Source organism: Penaeus japonicus, unplaced genomic scaffold (genome assembly GCF_977035675.1).
Source record: "Penaeus japonicus unplaced genomic scaffold, GWHDUDI00000001_assembly GWHDUDI00000015, whole genome shotgun sequence".
NCBI lineage: Eukaryota > Metazoa > Arthropoda > Malacostraca > Decapoda > Penaeidae > Penaeus > Penaeus japonicus.
In genome coordinates this window covers 36974229-36994072 of record NW_028234417.1, presented here as the reverse complement: position 1 = coordinate 36994072, position 19844 = coordinate 36974229, and the positions used below count along the sequence as shown (strand labels likewise).

General features: G+C 50.3%; 1 protein-coding gene across 2 annotated transcripts; it reads left to right on the top strand.

Moving 5' to 3' along the window:
* Positions 1-2338: 2338 nt before the first annotated feature.
* LOC122258783 (tubulin beta-4B chain) lies at positions 2339-19440 on the top strand. Of its 2 annotated transcripts, none has more exons than XM_043024973.2 (5): positions 2339-2499; positions 13265-13377; positions 15492-15613; positions 17317-17561; positions 17756-19440. In XM_043024973.2, the coding sequence occupies exons 1-5, from the start codon at positions 2443-2445 to the stop codon at positions 18578-18580; spliced, it is 1362 nt and encodes a 453-aa protein (XP_042880907.1). In that variant the 5' UTR covers positions 2339-2442; the 3' UTR covers positions 18581-19440. The 2 variants fall into 2 exon arrangements, with proteins under 2 accessions (XP_042880907.1, XP_042880905.1); XM_043024971.2 differs by lacking the exon at positions 15492-15613 and adding an exon at positions 14573-14694 and having other exon boundaries at positions 2340-2499.
* The last annotated feature ends 404 nt before the right edge of the window (positions 19441-19844 follow it).

The window sequence follows — 19844 nt, the reverse complement described above, 5'->3', positions numbered from 1 at the left end:
TTGGCGATTCCTCATGACTAGAATTCCACCATTTTTTATTATTATTTTTTTAACCGATGAATTCCTCTCTGTGTGTTCATCCCCCTGTTCTCACATGGCAGGATGTTCTTCCGACTGTTCTCTCACCGCGAGGTCATTAACTAACTGTTCTCTGATTAGGAATCGTTCACTCAACAGTTAACTCATAACAGAATAACAAGTGTTCTGTCTGCGAGGAATGTTCTTCTTGCTGTTCTTGCTGTTGGTGTTATTACCCGCTGGCGGTGAAAAAAAAATAAATATAGATATGTTGATACAAGATAAAGGAAATAGATTTGATAGATAAATGATGATAGCAATGGTAATAATGGTAGAAATGCGATAATGATAATGGTAATGACAATAAGAATAATGAGCATCATAATAATAAGTGTAATGATAATAATTGTGATGATAATGGTTATGGTAATAGTGACGATAATGATAGTAATAATAAGTAATAATGCTAATGATAATAGTAAATAAGGTTAATGATAATAATACTAACAATGATAATGACAACAATAAATATAATGATAATAACAATAGTAACAATAATAACGAAGATGAACCGAAGCAAAATATATTAAAAGATAGGAGCGAAACTCAACATACAAAAATAAGATTATTCAAAACTTAATGCAAAAGAAAAAAGAAGAAAAAAAAACTCGACCACACAGAAAACGGGAGGCTCTTCCGCCCATACGTCTACCCCCCCCCCCGATTGATTGCGGGGGGTGGGGGTGAGGTGAGGGGGAGGAAGAGAGGGGAGCAGGTGTCGCCAAGGAAGGAGGAAACAGGTAAACGATGAGGGGGGCGGGGGAACGGGGGAAGGGGGGAAGGGGGGTAGGGGAAGGAGGGAAGGGAGGTGGGGGAGGAAGAAAGGAAAACAAACCCGGAGGGAAAGAGGAAATTCAAAGAGGAAATGCATGGTTAAAAGGACTCGGTGAAGGAAACAGAAGGAAGGGGGAAGGATGCAGGGGGGGAGGGGGAGGAAGAAGAGGAAAAGGAAGAGGAGGAGGAGGAGGTGGAGAGAGGGGAGGAGGGGGAAGAAGAGGAAAAGGAAAAGGAAGAGGAGGAGGAGGAGGTGGAGGAAGAAGAGGAAAAGGAAGAGGAAGAGGAGGAGGAGGAGGTGGAGAAAGAAGAGGAAAAGGAAGAGGAGGAGGAGGTGGTGGAGAGAGGGGAGGGGGAGGAAGAAGAGGAAAAGGAAGAGGAAGAGGAGGAGGTGGAGAGAGGGGAGGAGGAGGAAGAAGAGGAAAAGGAAGAGGAAGAGGAGGAGGAGGAGGTGGAGAAAGAAGAAGAAGGAAGAGGAGAGGGAAGGGGAGGAGGATTTGAGGGAAAAACGGAGGAAGTAGATAATGATTGAAGTGAAGGAGGAGGAGGAAGTGGAGGAGTAGGTGATAAGGGCGAAGGAGAAGGAGGAAGAGAAGAAAAATGAGATGAATTATAATAATAAAATGACGAAGATAAAATGGGATGGAGAGGAGGTGGAGGAGAAGAAGAAGGAAAGGAAGATTGAAAAATAAATTATAATAATGATTACGAAGGAAAAGAAGAAATGGGAGGAAGAGGAGGAGGAGAAGGAGGAAATAGAAGAAGAGAAGGGGAGTGGAAAGGGGAGGGAGAAGGAAATTAAGAGGGAAAAGGAAAAGGATGAGGAAAAGAAGAAAGAGAAAGAGGAGGAGGAGGAGGAGGAAAATGAGGAGGAGAAAGAGGAGGAGAAGTAGAAGGATAAGGAGGAAGAAAGGGAGAAGAAGAAGGCGAAGGAGGAGAAGGAGAAGGAGGAAGAGAAGTAGAAGAGGGAGGAAAATAGAAGGAGGAGGTGGAAGGGGAGAAGGAGGAAAATAGAAGGAGGAGGTGGAAGGGAAGAAGGAGAAAGAGGAGGAGGAAAAGTCGAAGGAGAAGGGGGAGAAAGAAAGGTAGAAGGAGATAGAGGAGAAGGAGAAGAAAGAGGAGGTGTAAAAGGAGAAGGAGAAGAAGGAGGAGGAGGAGTAAAAGGAGAAGGAGGAGGAGGAGAAGAAGGAGAAGAAGAGGGAGGAGGAGGGGGAGGGGGAGAAGGAGGAGTGTGGTGGCCCGTGTCAAGCCCCTCCCACTCAGAGCCCCGCAACAACCCTCCTACACTCGTTTGGAGTCAAGACACTAAATCCTTCTATCTAGGAGTCCTTTGAACTTTAGTCAACACCAAAATAGGATCCTTGTTTTTATTGCACCTTGACTGTATAGATTTGCAATTAAAGGCTGCCAAAAAACGGCTTGAGAACGATCTCGAGGGTCAGGAAATCATAGATGCTCGCTTGACTGGTGTGGGTTGTGGTCAGGAGAAAAGGTGCGAGGCAGCGCGCTGAGCCTCAGTTGACAGTAGAGTGTCGTGCTCGGCGGACGCTACTCATCGCTCCGAGAACTCCTCATCACACATCCTCCAAAATGAGAGAAATCGTGCACGTCCAGACCGGCCAATGCGGCAACCAGATCGGCACAAAGGTAAGTGTACCGAGCGACAGCTACCTGTACATGACCTCGCGTCGAGCGGGAGTGCGGCCGAGAACATGGCCCTTTGCCGCAACTAGCCGCACTTGCATTGCCGGCGCCAGACAGGCATACCTTCAAGTGCATATTCCGCGGGCGGCCCTGACACCTGATCCTGTTAGGCTGGTCGGGGGCTGGGGCGGGGGGGACAGGGACAGGGACGTCGACGAGCATGATTACCTGCGCGACTCAGCGCTGGGAGGCGCCGCCCCGAAATCACGGCATGCAACCTTCGCTCGTCCTTGACATCTCCGAAAAGCCGGCCTCGATCCTTTCCTGAGCCTGTCGGAAACGCCCGATTTTTATCTCGACGCCCATAACCACCCATACGACACAACAACGCCCACCAGGTCACGTAAATCGCGCCGTCTTTGCTTGCTTGCCGGCTGCTCTCGTCTTCGCCGTCCCCGAGTCCCCAGAGGTCACAGACGGAGGCCAAATCAAAACACAAAATATACGTGACTCTGATCAGCATAGTCTGAGGTCTCCGTGTCTGCCGTGTCTTCTGTGTCTATCTCTCTTTTCGTTTCTGTTTGCAGGACGTGACCTCAAAGTCCCATTCTTGTGCACGCATGAATGTCATGATCTCGGCTTCATATTTTCGGCGTCTATTACAAAATTGGAGATTTGCCTGAGGCTTTAACTTAAAGAACTAACAGAGATTTGCCAGTCGCTGTTGAGAAAAAAAGACATTAGTCTTCATAAAGCAAGTAACCTGACCCATGCAATAACCGTGACATCAACATACAAGACACGCTTATCATATCATAAAGGCAATAGATGTGGTATATTTGCCGTGACATTAGCCCTGTCAGCAAGCGAAAAGGCAAACAAAAGATAACGTCGACACTAAACAGACAGAGCCATAAATGTAGAAGAGTTTCATAAGCATTTTAAATAACCACCGACTCCCGGGCGGCGTAACTACATTGCATAGATTTAAGGCTTCGTTAAGCGAGCTTGGGTGGGTGTGTGCGCCTTCTTGTGGGTGCTTGCGTACATGCGCGCGCGTGTGTGTGAGTGTGTCTGTGTTTGTGTATGCGTGTGCTTGTGTGCATGTGTATGTGCACATACGCTCCTTCGTGTGTAGACGTGAGGGAACAACGGGGACATGACGCGACGAAAAGTGACCGGAGATGAAATCACAGTTTTATGAATCGGCCGAAGAAGGGCTGATGAATCACCCGCCAGGACACCCACCGTTCGAGGTGAAGGAGCCGCCAAGATGTAATTATTGCGTGACTAACTGACCTCTTTCTTAAGTACCTCCCTCCCCTCTTCTCTCCCTCACCCCTCCCCCCTCACCCCCGCCGCGTTTTCTTCTTAATCCGGAAATGACGGCGTCGAAGCAGCGTTACCAGGACAGGATGTCTTCATTTTTGCCTTTGTTAGCAGGAATCGCGGCCGCGGCGCTCGCGTCCGAGGTTTCCCCGCACGCGTCGGGCTCTGGCAACGCTGTTTGTTTTCGGGCGCCGTGGTAGGTGAAGGTCGGGAGTGACAGCACCTTTTGGGCGCGATTGATTTCCATTTCGCGGCAAATAAGCAACTTGTCTATCCGCATTAAATTCCCATTCCGATTCTTTCTCCTGTCCGTCTGCTATTCAGTATCGATTTTTTTTTAATGTCACCGAAGAGAACCACCTGTTGCCAGCAGCGAGTGACAGACAGACTTCGCTCGCCAGTGCGGCCAGAACCCACGGCCGCGCACCTGTCGCTCAGGTGTGGGAAGGAGCAGGTCTCCGGGCCGTCTCCAAGGGCGGCGCGGCGCGGCCAAGGGCTCTGGCTACAGTGCCTGCGCCGAAGCATCTCGAATGACTGAGGAACTGTTACTGTCACGCTGCTTGTAATTGTCCCATTAGGATTGTGATAAGCTCAATAACGTTAACAACTCGCCCCTGTCACCCAGCCCGTCTGTGCCATCTGTCACCGCGCTCTCGCTCTCCACGTCTTTCCTCGTTTTCGGAGCTTTCTCTCTCTCTCTCTCTCTCTCTCTCTCTCTCTCTCTCTCTCTCTCTCTCTCTCTCTCTCTCTCTCTCTCTCTCTCTCTCTCTCTCTCTCTCTCTCTCTCTCTCTCTCTCACTCTGGCTTTCGCTCTCGCTCTCGCTCTCTCTCTCTCTCGCTGTTTCTCTCTATATATCATTTCCCTTTTCTTAACTTCTTCCACCCGTTCCATCCTTCGTTTCTCCCCCATCTTTCCCTCCTCTATCTACCCCCTCCCCCCGGCTATCTCTCCTCCCTGCCCGTTTGCCTTCCACCCACTCTCTCATGTCACCCCTCCTCCCCTCCCTCCCTCCCTCCCTCCCTCCCTCCACCTTGCCTCTCCCCTTCCACCTACCCAACCCTAACTATCCTCCCTTCCCCCTCCCTCCCTCCCTCTCTCCTTCCACCTCCCCTCCCCTCCCCTCCCCACTTTCCCGCCCTCGCTCCTTCCACCTCCCCTCCCCTCCCCTCTCCCCCCCACTTTCCCTCCCCGCCTCCCCCCTGCCATCAGTCTCTTCCCCAAAGACGGACTACTGTATGCTGGTTGTGCAGCCTTCGTTCGCGACCCTTTTGTTATCTGGTCATGCGATCATTATTCGGTTGAGTGCCCTTTCTCGCGCTGTGTCCTTCCCACAAGCATCAAGCAAGCACTGTGTTTGGGTTTATTCTGTGCGTGCGTGTGTGCGTGTGTGTGTGTGTGTGTGTGTGTGTGTGTGTGTGTGTGTGTGTGTGTGTGTGTGTGTGTGTGTGTGTGTGTGCGTGCGTGCGTGTGTGTGTGTGTGTGTGTGTGTGTGTGTGTGTGTGTGTGTGTGTGTGTGTGTGTGTGTGTGTGTGTGTGTGTGTGTGTGTGTGTGTGTGTGTGCAGGTAAGACTCCCGCTTGATGAGAGTAGCAGACGCGACGACCGTGACAGGTCGGCCAAGACGAGGACAGGAGGTGTGTGACTGAACCGGTGAGATACGAACACGAAGCGATAGGATTTCAGAAAGAAGGAGAGAGAGAAAGAATGAGAAAGGGAGAGAGAGAGAGAGGGAGAGACGAGAGGGGAGATATAGATAGATAGAGAGAAGGTGAGGAGAGTAATATACTCGCGATACAGAGTGTAAGAAGCGAGGAATTCAGTAAGCTCGCTGACCACATAAACTGCTGGTTGTGCACTGCCGGGCGGTCGTCATGGCAACCGGCATCACAGCCATGATACCGCCTCATGACTGTAGCTCGTAAAAAAATATATATCATTCATGCAGAGCCAGTCGTTACCATTCACAGCCTCACAAACCCGCGACCTTTTTTTTTTTACCTGTTGCCATGCAGGGTCGCACAGACACCGGCGCAAACACACGAACAGAAAGCAAATAAAGAGGTCGGCAGACAGAGGGTAAAGAAGCAAGTCAGGACGCCGGTGAACAGACTCGGCGAAGGGGATCGGCATGCAGGTAGGCCTCGCGACGCTCAAATGCAAGCAAAAATCCCCAAGGTAGGATTCAGACTCGACGACCTGACAGAAGCGTCACAGATCAGCTGACCAGAAATGCAGAAAAGGCAGCCAGTGATACGTCTACCTTATGAAATAAAAGGCTCTGTTTTTTTTGTTGGAAAAGGTTACGCCCCCCTCTCTTGCCTTTCCGATTCCCCCTCCCCCCCCCCCTCTCTCGTCACCTCCGCCTTCCCCGTGGCAGGAATCCTCTCTGCCCGAGGGATGTGGCAACACTGCGGCGTACCGTCGTGATGACGTCACCCTCTCCGTCTGAGAGGGGGGGGGGGGGTAGGGAGGTTGGAAGGCATGTGTTTAGAGGGGGGGAGGGGTTTAAGCAGTTAAATATTCAGCAGAAAGGAAGGGACTGGTGGTAGGTACACTGTTATGGAGGTTTGGAGGGGGAGGGGAGGAGGGTTCGGCGGTGAAGCAAGCAGAAGCAGGCACAGTGCCGGAAGAAGCCATTCAAAAAACGTGGGAGGAACTCGAGTATTTTCGTGTCTAATCAGTTACCTAACACGAAAAAGTTTGAAAAATTATCTGTATCGAAAAAAAAATGTATCTCACCTTCCGCCCCTTAGTAAAAAAAAGGAAAAAAAAAAGAAACAAGAGGTTTTATGTCTTCCTTCTGATGCGTGTTGCTTGATCGTTCCAGCTGTAATTGTTTGCCTGGAAATAAGTCCATGTTTATTTCAGCCGAAGTGAGCTGTTGTTGCAACTTTTATGTACCTTTTTCCCCCACCTTTTTCTCTCTCTCTCTCTCTCTCTCTCTCTCTCTCTCTCTCTCTCTCTCTCTCTCTCTCTCTCTCTCTCTCTCTCTCTCTCTCTCTCTCTCTCTCTCTCTCTCTCTCTCTCTCTCTCTCTCTCTCTCTCTCTCTCTCTCTCTCTCTCTTTCACTCTAACTCTCTCACTACCTATTAATCTATCTATCTATCTATCCATCTATCCAAATACCTATCTATCCATCTCCACCCCCACCCTCCCTTCCACCCTCCTTCCCTCCCTCCCTCCCTCCCTCCCTCCCTTCGCCCCCTTCACTCATCCCCTTCCCATACCCCTACACCCCCACACCCCCCTCCCCCCTCCCCCCTCAACCCGTAGCCGTGCAAGTGCTTTGGCCTTGTTCGCCGCGTGCTTTCATTCGCGCTTATTGGTATTGGTGCTTTTAATCTGTTTATGTTTTGTTTCTTCAAGAGCTTTGTGCATTGAGCGAGAGAGAGGGAGGGAAGGAGCGATAGAAGAAGAGATAGGGGGGGAGGGAGAGGGGGAGAGGAAGAGAGATAGGGGTGGGTGGGAGAGGGAGAGAGGAAGAGAGAGGGGGGAGAGAGAGGGGGGGAAGGAAGAGAGATAGGGGGAGGGAGGGAGGGAGGGAGGGAGAGAGAGAGATAAAGAGAGAGAGAGAGAGAGAGCGGGAAAAATGTTTTGATAGTACTGATTTCTGCAATGCTGTTGCTCAACATTCACTCCCCTTCCTCTCTCCTTTCCACGCTCTTTCTTTTTTCTCTCTCTCTCTCATTCTATCTCTCTCTAATTCTCTCTCTCTTTCTCCAATTCTATCTCTCTCACCTTTCACACCCCTTTCCGTATTGTACTCAACTATCCTTTGTAAAAAAAAAAAAATGGAGGGGTTATTGTTACGAGAAAAAAAAAACTAATTAAGAAAATGATTCGCAGTTTTTGAAAACAAAGTAATCAGATGTTCGTTTTTTGCTTGTGTGTTTTTTTCCCTATCAAGCAAGCATTGTTCCACTGATATAAACCTCTTAAATACAGCCTCTTCCCCTCCCCCTCTCCTCCTCCTCCCACCCCCCCTGGCCCCGTGTCAATGCCTGCAGGTGCTTCAAGGGGCTATTGTCCAATACTAATGCAGTTGTCTTTCTCTCCTCCCTTCACTCAAGAGAGACTGGCAGGGAGAGTGGGAGAAAGAGTGGGAAGGGAGAGGGAGAGGGAGCAAGAAGGGAGAAGGAAAGGGAGTGGGAGGTGGAGGACAGAGGGAGTAGAGATGGAGATGGAGAGGGAGGGGTAAAGGGAGAAGGAGAGATAAAGAGAGAGAAAGCGAGGGGTGATGGTGCTTAAGAATAAAAAGAAAAGGATAAAAGAAAAAGAAAGAAGGAAACTCAGCGCATAGCAGGGGCGACGTTGACAAAGGAGGAGCCACAAGCGTGCGTGGGCGTGACGTCATCTATAATACTTTACAACCAATGATCACGCAACCTCAGTATCTACTGACCTTTTTTATTTCATTTACACACAAATCAGATCCATGTGTACATACAGACGCATTTAAAGCTACGCGTTTCTTCACACATTCTTTTAGGTTAGGCTCAGGTGTGAATCTAATGTACCGTCAAGTAGGCCTATCCCACAGCAGGTGTTTTGGGGGCAGCAGGTAAAACTTCCCCGTTCAGGCAGCGTGAAGAGGCGTAAGAAAGGATATGGGACGAGGGGGCGTGGCTTTAGAAGACCTTGTGATGTTGTTATGGTTTTTAAATAATTAATAAAGGTCATCGTAGTGCACTTCCTCTCCTCCTCCCTCTGTGCCTGGCTTCACGCAACGCCACTCTCGCCTTCCACCTCTACGCGGGTTCAAACACACAATACATTCACATTCTTGATTGTTTTTTTTTTCTGTTTTTACTTACAATGGCGCCGCCTGTCTAGAACCTCCAATTCCATCATCGATCTGCAAGCGTAACCAAAGAAAAATAATTCATAAGTGGATTCGATTTTCCGATTCGTATTTCCTTCTTCCTCGCTCCTTCTCTCGTTCTCCTTTCTTCCTTTCTCCCTCCCTCTCCCTTTATTCGTTGACTTTCTTTTGTCTTTTCTTTCCGTAAGAAGAGAGGAGAGTTGTTTTCCCTCCCACCCCTTCCCCCCTCTCCCCCTCCCCCCTTCCTGTCCAGTAGCTGGCGGCCGCCTATTGGTCGGCCGCCGGAAGCCGGGTTCTCCTGGCTGGTCACGTGACCGGAACTCCGCCAATCACCTGTTGAGGTCAGGTAAAGGGGAGGGAAAAAGGGGGGAGACAGGCATGAAGACAGACAGGATGGTGATCTGTTAAATAGTGAAGGCATAAACAAATAAACGAATTTCATTGTTATTAAACCTCTCTCTCTCTCTCTCTCTCTCTCTCTCTCTCTCTCTCTCTCTCTCTCTCTCTCTCTCTCTCTCTCTCTCTCTCTCTACTCATCTCATCCTCTCTCTCTCTCTCTCTCTCTCTCTCTCTCTCTCTCTCTCTCTCTCTCTCTCTCTCTCTCTCTCTCTCTCTCTCTCTCTCTCTCTCTCTCTCTCTCTCTCTCTCTCTCTCTCTCTCTCTCTCTCTCTCTCTCTCTCCCTCTCCCTCCCCCTCTCCCTCTCCCTCTCCCTCTCCCTCTCTCTCCCTCTCCCTCTCCCTTTCCCTCCCTCTCTCTCTCTCCGATGCAAAAACAAATCAATTTAATGCACAAAATCCGATTGAGAATTCGTCAGCGCGACCTCGTACTCTTTCCATTTCGGACGTCCTTGTTTTGCATTGATAACAGCTCTATCTCCTTGCACCGATTAATTTTATTCACGAGATATGTAAAGTAGCTCCTTAACAGTCGGTAATAATAGCTGAAGGTGATGTCAGATGCACTTACTGAGTCTATCTTAACCCCCCCTTCCCCCTCCCCTCCCAAACTTATGTTAGTTCAGTGCATGACAGAAATAGCGTTTAGTTGCATGACAGATACGATGATGATGTCAGCGTGGGGCGTCATACATCATCTGGGGAGTAATACTACGATGATTCTTGATAAGGAGATGGTGTATTAAAGAGGGTGGCGGGGAATGGTGGTGATGTCAGTCCTCGGGGGATGAGGGATGGTGATGGTGATGTCACTGTCAGGGGATAGGAGGGGGGAGGGGGAGGGGAATGTAATGAAGGTGTGGTGAAGGTTACAAATGTGGTAGATCTTTTGGTCGTGTGTAGGTCTGGTAGATGGTATGGTAGTTAATGGTAGGTATGTTCATATTAGGGTGGAATAGGTCATATTGGGTCGTGATTGTGATAGTGTATACACACAAACACACACACATGTGTATGTGTATGCATATGTATATGTATATATATATGTGAGTGTATACAGATATATATATACATATATATATATATATATATATATATATATATATATATATATATATATATATATATATATATATGTACAGTATATACACACATATACATACATATGGCACAGGATGTGAAGAGCAGCAATACCTCAGTGGGGTGACGGTGGAAAGGGGAGAAGAGGGAAGGGGAGGAGGGGAGGGGTGAGAGGGGGGGACGTCAGGCGGGATTCCTGCCGCGCCCATCGTGTGTGTTTGTGTGTTAAGGGGGGAGGGGGGGAGAGGAGGAGGAGGATAAGGAGAAGAAGAGGAGAGGAAGGAGCAGAAAGTGGGGAGTGCATGGATGCGTGTGCATTCATGCATTTCGTGTGCATGCTTGTTCCTTTACGTAGCTTCCAACGACTCGTCCGTCCTCCGAAATCGCCGAAATTTCGAGATCTCCTTCACGATCTCGAGAGCAAATGTTTTCTTGCTTATTTTCGCGTCTCTCGTTGAGCAGGCTGATCCGGTGACTGAATGGCGAGGCGTCTCGGCCTGTAACATGCAGGTCACGTTTTCTGGCAACGAATTGACTGCCGTTACACCAGACTCGTTCTCCAGCCGGACTGGGTTCTCGCGTCGCGTCGCGCTGGCTCGATGCGGCAGGCAGCTGGTGCAAGACATGCCGGGGAGGGGGAGGGGAGGGGAAGAGGAGGGGAATGGGAGGGAGGGAAAGAGAAGGAGTAGGGGGCAGGTTGGATCTGAGAGAGAGGGGGGGGGGGAGAAAGCAACAACTTACCGAGTTGTAGAATTGAGGACAACATGGCCTTGCTTTCGTCCCACTCGGCGCGGGGATAAGATAATCACAAAAAATGGGATAATTACAGTAAGGTAATGGCTCAAACAATGTAATGACATGCAGTGTATGTGAAGAGCGACAGCGGGAAGAGGAAGAGCAGAAGAGACCATTACGAGACACCGCTTGTACAAAATTATTCTTAGACGTTACCACCTCCTCGATTTGGTTAACCGTCATGCAGTTGTCCATTTCCTGCCCCCCCTCCCCCACCTCCTCCCTCCCCCTCCCCCCATTCCCTCGTTTATCATCTAATATCAGCCCACAAGGGAGAGTCGAGGAGAGACTTTCCTCCGAGGGAAAAGACGAGGACAACTGCAAAGGCGAAGGGGACTCTTTCCTGCGAGGGCGTTGAAGTCACCACAGGCAGGACTCGAACCAAAGGCCAAACCAACCGGGACTCGAAGCAGCCCAAGGACTCGAAGCAGGGACAGAAGCCAGCCACGACTGAAGCAAAGGCAGCTCGATGGGGATCGCGTGTAACGTCGGGGCGAGACTGCACTCCCCCGGCGACCGCTTGTCTTCCCTGCACTACGCTGCTTGAAGCAACGACCAGCGACGATTCACGAAACCACTAATAACCACCAACACAGACCCCGCTGCTTCCACCCCCCTCCCCCCTCGCTTCCTCTCCTTCCCCTTTCCCTTCTTCCTCCTCCCCAATCTCTGTCTTCCCCCCTTCGCCTCTTTCTTCCTCATCGTCCCCTTCCCCTCTCCCCCTGCTCCTCCCTTCGCCTCCCCCACTCCCCGCCCCTCTCCCTCCCTTCTCTGCTTCGGCGTTGCCTGTTCTTGTTCTGCATCGTGACTTTATGCGCCTCTTTCTTTATCCGTTTCCCCGGTTCTTCCTCTTTAATCGTTTCCTTTGTCCTCCAACTTGTAGGTGCATTAAGATGCCTCGTTTAACCGCCGCCTTTCCACCTCCCTCCTTACCCTTTTCCTCTCTCTTCCCCCTGCTCTCTCGTTTCTTCTTCATTCCTTCGTTTGCTCCCCCCGTCCTTTCTTGTCCTCCTGCCTCCTCGTCACGCCTCGCTGTTCCTCCCAGCCTCTTCCTCTGTCTGCCTGCCGACGACTCCTGCTGGCTCCGGCCTGCGTCACTTTCCTCCGTCGCCTCGCCGTTACTGTCGGAATTTTTATCTTATCTCTCTCTCTCTCTCTCCTCGAATTCTCACCTGGGTGTCTGTCTGTCTGTCTTGGTTTGATAATCTGTCTATTTTTTTCACTTTCTTTTGTTTCTATCTCTTGATTTCTCTTTTCTTTTCTCCTTTTGTTCGATTAACTTCCCATCTATCTTCTTTCCTTCCATTTTTATTTTTTTCCTCGTCATCTTTGTCTGCTTTCCTACGTCTTCTCTTGATGTAAAAACGTGCTCTCATTGTTACTGTGCCTTTCTCGTCTATTGTGATCACAAGCTCAATCGGGTTATACTTTTTTTCTAACACTACTGCTGCTTCTTCTACTTCTTCTTCGTCTTCTTCTCCTTCTTCACTTTCTCCAACTTCTCTCTCTCTCTCTCTCTCTCTCTCTCTCTCTCTCTCTCTCTCTCTCTCTCTCTCTCTCTCTCTCTCTCTCTCTCTCTCTTTCTCTCTCTCTTTATCTATTTATTTCTCTCTCTCTCTCTCTCTCTCTCTCTCTCTCTCTCTCTCTCTCTCTCTCTCTCTCTCTCTCTCTCTCTCTCTCTCTCTCTCTCTCTCTCTCTCTCTCTCTCTCTCTCTCTCTCTCACTCCCTTACTCCACCGCCTTCCTCCCTCACTCCAGCACACTCCAGATTCAACCTGGTAGCCCCACGACGCCGGAAGTGGCCATGTACGAGCCAGTGACTCGAAGATTTCCTGTTAAGTCTTCACGGCTGGTAACTCGCCCCCCTCCCCTCCCCTCTCCCCCCTTCCTCCCCACCCACCCACCATCCTCCTCTTCCTCTGACCACGGGGGGGGGGGGGGGGGTTGAGCCTACAGTTACTTTAGTGTCGGTGAAGCCTCGTGTCGATGGCGATGGTCATTATGATGATGATGTGGCGATGGTGTATTCGATGGTGTTATTTTTAGGATAATGATGTGGTTTTGGGTGTTGACTATTCTTTGTATGTCTTAGGTTCTATTTATTGTTTTTAATCTGACGATACTTGATTTACATTGGTATTATTATTGAAACACTACATTGAAAATTCTCACCACTGATACGATAAAAACGTGATCGTTAAATTTCATGATTTCAACAATATAAAAAAAATGCAACATCTTTATTTACTTGCAACACTGATTTTGACCCCTGCTTACTCTTAACAAAAAATGCAACATCCTCATTGACTTGCAACACCGCTTTGACACCTGCCATTCTTCCAACAGTTCTGGGAAATCATCAGCGACGAGCACGGGCTGACGGCGGCGGGGACCCTGCGAGAAAATGTCCCTCAAGACGTCCGGGACCTGCAACTTGAGAGGATCAATGTCTACTACAGGTGAGGGCGCCGTCGGGGGTTCCTGGGGGAGACGAGGGGGAGAGGAGGGGGGAGACGAGACGAGGTCGTCCTCCTCCTCCTCCTCTTCCTTGTCCTTCTTCTCATCTTCCTCCTCTTCTTTTTCCTCCTCGTCTTCTTCGTCCTCCTTTTCCTCCTATTCCTCCTTCTTCTCCTCTCAATTTTTCCTCCTCCTCCTGCTCTTTACTTTTTTCTACTCCTCCTCTTCCTCCTCTTACTGTTTGCCTTTCATGTTTAACGAATAGATTGATAAGTAATATAATTGTTATTAATATTACTTTATACATGTATTTATCACTCCGTGAGTTCATGGTTATGTGATGTTTCTTCTTTTTCCAATTTTATTGTGTTGTCTCAAGTCATGTTTATTTTCCTTTGTTTTTGTTATTTGACATCACTACCTTTTTCCCATTTATTGAATTATAAGGTTGCTTTAAAGCAAATCATTTTATCATAATATATTCTAATCTATTAGCAGTTAAGATCATTTTACTTGATAATTGTAATAATGTTTCATAACGTGTTGCAAGGAGATCTATTTATCATGATTCCTTACCTTGAACATGATACGTGTTCATTATCGTCTAATAAGAGGATAATGCACAGCAAACTGGTTGTCATTAGACTGCAAGAGAGAGTAAGACTCGGGAAGTTGCTTGTATGAAAGCAGTACGAAGTTTGTGATTGTTGTAACGTAGGTTAAGGCTAGTGTAATATAGTCTTGTGTCCTGTGAAGTAATCTGAGCTAGGCAGGTGTCAGTGCACTGCGTGGTGAGAGGATGAGAAGCAGAATGAGCTAGATGGATTGCAAATTGAAATGAGTTTGAGAAATTGGAGTCATGACAAGTTGATGTGAGACGTGATGGGATCCTATTTGGGTTGAAATGAGTAAAGGGTTAGAATGCCATGTGAGTCAGGGTGAGTGTGAGATTAGTTCGAATCCCAAGCGATTTGGAATTCATGTAGATTGAGCTAGGGTATCACGTGGGCCAGAGTAGAAAAGGGGTCATTCTGATCGGGTTTAGAGTGAGTGCAGAGTGAGTCAGTTCCGTCTGTCCTAGAATGAGTCCGAAAGGGGTCCGAGTCCCACCTGTGCTAGAAAGAGGCTAGGATGAGTTAGCTGCAGTGCCCGCCTGACCCTTTGTTCCTCCCCCTCCCCCTCCCCGCCTGTGCGTAGCGAGGGCGCCCCGGGCAAGTACGTCCCTCGAGCCATCCTGGTGGACCTCGAGCCCGGCACGATGGACTCGGTGAAGGCAGGCACTCTCGGGGAACTCTTCAAGCCCAGCCATTTCGTCTTCGGTACGTCGAGTGGGCGGCGACGGGACGGGGCGGCGGGTTGCCGGAGGGTCTGCAGGTCTACCCTCGCAGGCTGCAACTCGCCCCCGTCCTCCCCTCCCCTCCCCCCTCTCTCGGCCTTTATTCTCACTAATAGCACTAAGCCTCACACGCCCCTCAACAGGTATCACGGGAGTCACACTAACAGGTCGAGCCTCGGGGCGCGAGTCTTGGGCCCCGCGCCTGCTCGGCCAGCCTCAACGCCCTAATCCTCTCTAATATCTCATTTGGCTGCATTAAAACAGTTACCAACTAAAGCTTTGACGTTCGCCCTCCTCCCGCGCTGCATTCTGACGCCCTGCGCTTCTTCATCGGATTCTGAGCTCACGGTCGAAGGGCGTCAGAATGGACCGGAGGAGGAGGAGGGGGCGCGTGCGTGGCGTGCGTTCCTGTCGCCAACGCGAGCTGCGACGTGGACAGTCCGGGACGTGGTCGTGTAGCGTGGCACTCTAGAGGAAGGCCGTAGCAGCAGCTGCAGCAGCACCGCTAGTTCCACTTGCATGGCCTTTTGTCAGTCAATAGTTGCTTCCTCAGTGTCTAGTCTCTTCCGAGTTGTTTCGTGACGCGCGTTCTCGCCGGGTCTTCCGTCGACGCGCGTCCGACCCGGACTGTCCACTGTTGCGTTGCGGTGGCAACGCACGGCAGGCGCCAGTGTTGCAGCAACAGCAGAGAGTTCTTCGTCTCTCTCTCACGATGAGTTGCAGCAGCACCTCATAGCGACCTCTGCACTAACGGCTGGGATATTTATTGCTTGTTAACAGCGAGGGCAACAAGGCCAAGTACGTTCCGCGAGCTGTGCTGGTCGACCTGGAGCCGGGCACCATGGACGCTGTTCGCAGCGGGCCCCTCGGACCTCTCTTTAAACCAGAACACATCGTCTTTGGTCAGTAGCTCTCAGTCGCCCCCTCTTCCAACACAAACCAACTCCTCCTTCGCACCCACACTCCTCCCATACGCCTCTGCAACCCTCCATCAGCAGAAAACAAGTCGTGTTGTTGTCAAAGGTCGTCTTACAGGACGGCTTGTAGATTTTCCAAACGCTAGACATAGACAAAGTAAATAACAAAACCTTTTAAAGAAAGATTGCTGAAACGATCATTAAACAGAAAAAAAATCAGAAAACGTGTTTCTCGTTCTATCTTTCCTCCTCTTTTGAAATGCGCCTCCGTGTTCTAACCAAAGCATGTACGTGCGTGTGTGTGTCACCCGCACGCCAGCGAGTGTCACGTGTGTATGACACCGAGTACGTGTCAGGAAACGCCAGGCAAAGTGACACGACTTCTTTCCACGTCCAATCCGCCTTTCCTGTTGCTCCTGCGCGACCGGTTCCCTGCTGATCTCTCTCACGCGAGGGTCACCTCCACGGGCCGCCCGCCCGCCCGCCCGCCCGCACGCCCGCCCACGGAGCGCCGATGTTCGGGGACCGTCTCGCCGCTGGCGCACGCTCATGAGTGTGGCGTGTGCGTGTGCTTGTGTGTGTGTTTGTGTGTGTGTGTCCGTGTGTGTGCTTGCTTGTGTGTATGTGTGTTTGTGTGTGTTTGTATATATGTAAATTATGTATGTTATATGTATGTGTGTATATATGTTTGTGTGTATATATATATGTGTAATGTGTGTGTTTGTGTGTGTTTGTATATATGTAAATTATGTATGTATATATATATATATATATATATATATATATATATATATATATATATATATATATATATATGTGTGTGTGTGTGTGTGTGTGTGTGTGTGTGTGTGTGTGTGTGTGTGTGTGTGTGTGTGTGTGTGTGTTTGTGTGTATATATATGTGTGTGTGTGTGTGTGTGTGTGTGTCGAAGTGATAGATGGGCGAAGCGAGACTAAACCAAAGGAAACGTCGCGCCTCAGTCATTCCGCGCTCCCTCCCTCGCCCCCCGTGTTTTCTAGCGCCCCGAACACCAAACAAGCGTCTTGGCTTCTTGTTCTAGCGACCGCCGGTGTTAGAATGATGGTTAGACTATTAGTGCATGAGAAGCAAGCAAACAAGCAGAATCGCGCCGGGCTGAATGTCGCTCTGGATCCTCTATGCAGAATGTTGAATGTTGCATGAGAAGGCGTTACTGAGCATCCTATACACACATACACACATACACACACACATACACACACACACACACACACATACACTGACACAAACACACAGCTTCTTGACTGCTTGTGACATTGTGCATGCAACACTAACAGCCATAATTCCTTTGATGTTCCTCTTTCATCCACATTTTTCTTTTTATGTTTTGCCAAAAGTTTTAGATGAGACGTTATGGTTCGTATATGTTTAATTTTTAGTAAAGTAGAACGTTTTATATATATTAGTCTCCAGTTTAAATAGTCTGTAGTCGTTTCCAATTTCAAGTATCATATAAATCAATCAATCAGTTATCAATTAGTCAATTTGTAGTTTAGTAAATGATCATTCCGTAAGGAAGACATGACCACCAGCCCACGTGATGAAACCCAAAGAGCCAGATCAACTAACTCTCTCTCTCCCTTTGCCTCCCCTCTCCCTTCTTCCCCCTGCCCCCTCTCCTCCGCCCACCCTCCTGCCCCCAACCACAGGTCAGAGCGGCGCAGGCAACAACTGGGCCAAGGGGCACTACACTGAGGGCGCGGAACTGGTCGACTCCGTGCTTGACGTGGTGAGGAAGGAGGCGGAGAACTGCGACTGCTTGCAGGGCTTCCAGCTGACACACTCCCTGGGCGGCGGCACGGGCTCGGGCATGGGCACGCTCCTCGTCTCCAAGATCCGCGAGGAGTTCCCCGACAGGATCATGAACACTTTCTCCGTCGTTCCTTCGCCCAAGGTAGGGATGCGGGTCGTGTGTGGCGGCCCTTGGGATGCTGTGGCTTTGCACAATGCTGATCAGATGTTATATATAGTATGTTAATTCTGACCTCTTGCAAAGGCGATTCATGGAGAAGACTTCCCTTGTCCGTCTGAGAGCCCCTCATCGAGCTCGCCCTTCTGAGCGCCCTTCTAAGCCCCTTCCCTCCGCAGGTCTCCGACACCGTGGTTGAGCCCTACAACGCGACCCTCTCCATCCACCAGCTGGTCGAGAACACCGACCAGACCTACTGCATCGACAACGAGGCTCTCTACGACATCTGCTTCCGAACCCTCAAGCTGATGAACCCGACCTACGGCGATCTGAACCATCTGGTGTCCCTCACCATGTCGGGCGTGACCACCTGCCTGCGCTTCCCCGGCCAGCTGAACGCCGACCTCAGGAAGCTGGCCGTCAACATGGTGCCGTTCCCTCGCCTGCACTTCTTCATGCCCGGCTTCGCGCCGCTCACCGCCCGCGGCTCGCAGCAGTACCGCGCCCTCACCGTGCCCGAGCTCACGCAGCAGATGTTCGACGCCAAGAACATGATGGCCGCCTGCGACCCGCGCCACGGCCGCTACCTGACGGTGGCCGCCGTGTTCCGAGGCAAGATGTCCATGAAGGAGGTGGACGAGCAGATGTACAACATCCAGAGCAAGAACTCGTCGTACTTCGTGGAGTGGATCCCGAACAACGTGAAGACGGCCGTGTGCGACATCCCGCCGCGAGGCATCAAGATGGCGTCCACCTTCATCGGCAACTCGACCGCCATCCAGGAGCTGTTCAAGCGCATCTCGGAGCAGTTCACGGCCATGTACAAGCGCAAGGCTTTCCTCCACTGGTACACGGGCGAGGGCATGGACGAGATGGAGTTCACGGAGGCCGAGTCCAACATGAACGACCTGGTGTCCGAGTACCAGCAGTACCAGGAGGCCTCCGTGGACGACGAGGAGGACCTCGGCGACTACGAGGAGGACGCCGAGCAGGACACCGCTTAACTCAGCGCCCGCGGCTGCTCACCTCCGTCGGCCGGGGCGCGAGTCACGGCGACCCTTGCTCATTCATCAAAATAAAAGTTGCAATGTTACTCGTTACGGCAAGTACACGTCATCTCTTCCTGATCGACACGACGGCTTGGGACCAACGCCCCGCCGCCCCCCGCTCGACCCCCCTCCCCCTCGCCCCTCCCCCACCCGGCCCCCGCCCCTGCGCTAGTGACGGACGCCGCACCTTTCACGCCAGATCACGCCCATAACATATCCTAATGGTCATGTCGCGCCCTTGACCCTCCTTGCACCTCGCGGGCGGGGGCTCTCCCCCCTCCCCCTCCTCCCCCTGCTGCAGGACGCCAAGGACTCGATCCCAGGCGCTCCTCGCGCGGGGGGAGGGCGGCCCCTCCCCTCCCCCCCTAGGCTCCAGCAGGCGGAGGTGTGAATGCTTCCACTGACAGCAGCGCAGCAGTGCTCTCTCTGTCTCTCTGTCTTTCTCTCCTTCCCCCTTCCTTTCTCTCCATTATGTGCTTTAATCTATGAAAATAATAATTTAAAAAATGTAGAATTATATAGCTTTTATACAAATAATTAAACGTTACCATCACACCATCGGCTCCCCATCGGCGCGTGTTCGACGAGGCGGCGCCCACCGGCTCGCCCCGCCCTCAGAGCTTTAGTCATAACCAGGCGGTCCAGCGAGCCAGCTTCCCCCGCCCACACGAGTCCCCTGCCTGCGTGGGCGTGCGGACGGGCTGCCGAGGGAAGGATCGAGCGAGGGCGCTGCGTCTGCCACGCCCTTGCCCCCTCGAGCCGCCCGGGCACACCACCGCTCGTCTAGTATGGCACAAATAAAGTCACAAAATTTACACGTGTTGTTTTCTTGCTTTTTCCCCCTTGTTTTTCTTTTTTTGTTTTGTTTCTTTTTTTACCGGTTATGACTACGGCTTCCAGTCTTATTCAGAAGAAATGTTTCCGTAGAGGAATAGTTCTGCAATAAAGATGGCAGTTATTATAAGAAATATTGATACTGATAAGAACACTAACATCTGATGCGGGATGAAAAATGATGAATAAAACCCGTAGACTGAAAAGCTCTCACTAAAACCATTTTCTTGAATGAAGAGCCACTGGTAAAATGACAGAAAACCCACGGCAAAAAAAAGGCCTCTTTCAAGAAACCTATCTGGACTGATATGCACATTTATACACATATACTTTCCTCTACTTTGATTGAATTCCCATAAATTCCTTCATTAATTAGAAAAAAATC

Excerpts from the sequence above, each read along its gene's own strand:
- LOC122258783 (XM_043024973.2), top strand. The coding sequence starts at position 2,443 with ATGAGAGAAATCGTGCACGTCCAGACCGGCCAATGCGGCAACCAGATC. Across the intron at positions 13,378-15,491 it reads AGGATCAATGTCTACTACAG|CGAGGGCAACAAGGCCAAGT; the intron begins GTGAGGGCGCCG and ends GCTTGTTAACAG. Across the intron at positions 17,562-17,755 it reads CCGTCGTTCCTTCGCCCAAG|GTCTCCGACACCGTGGTTGA; the intron begins GTAGGGATGCGG and ends TTCCCTCCGCAG.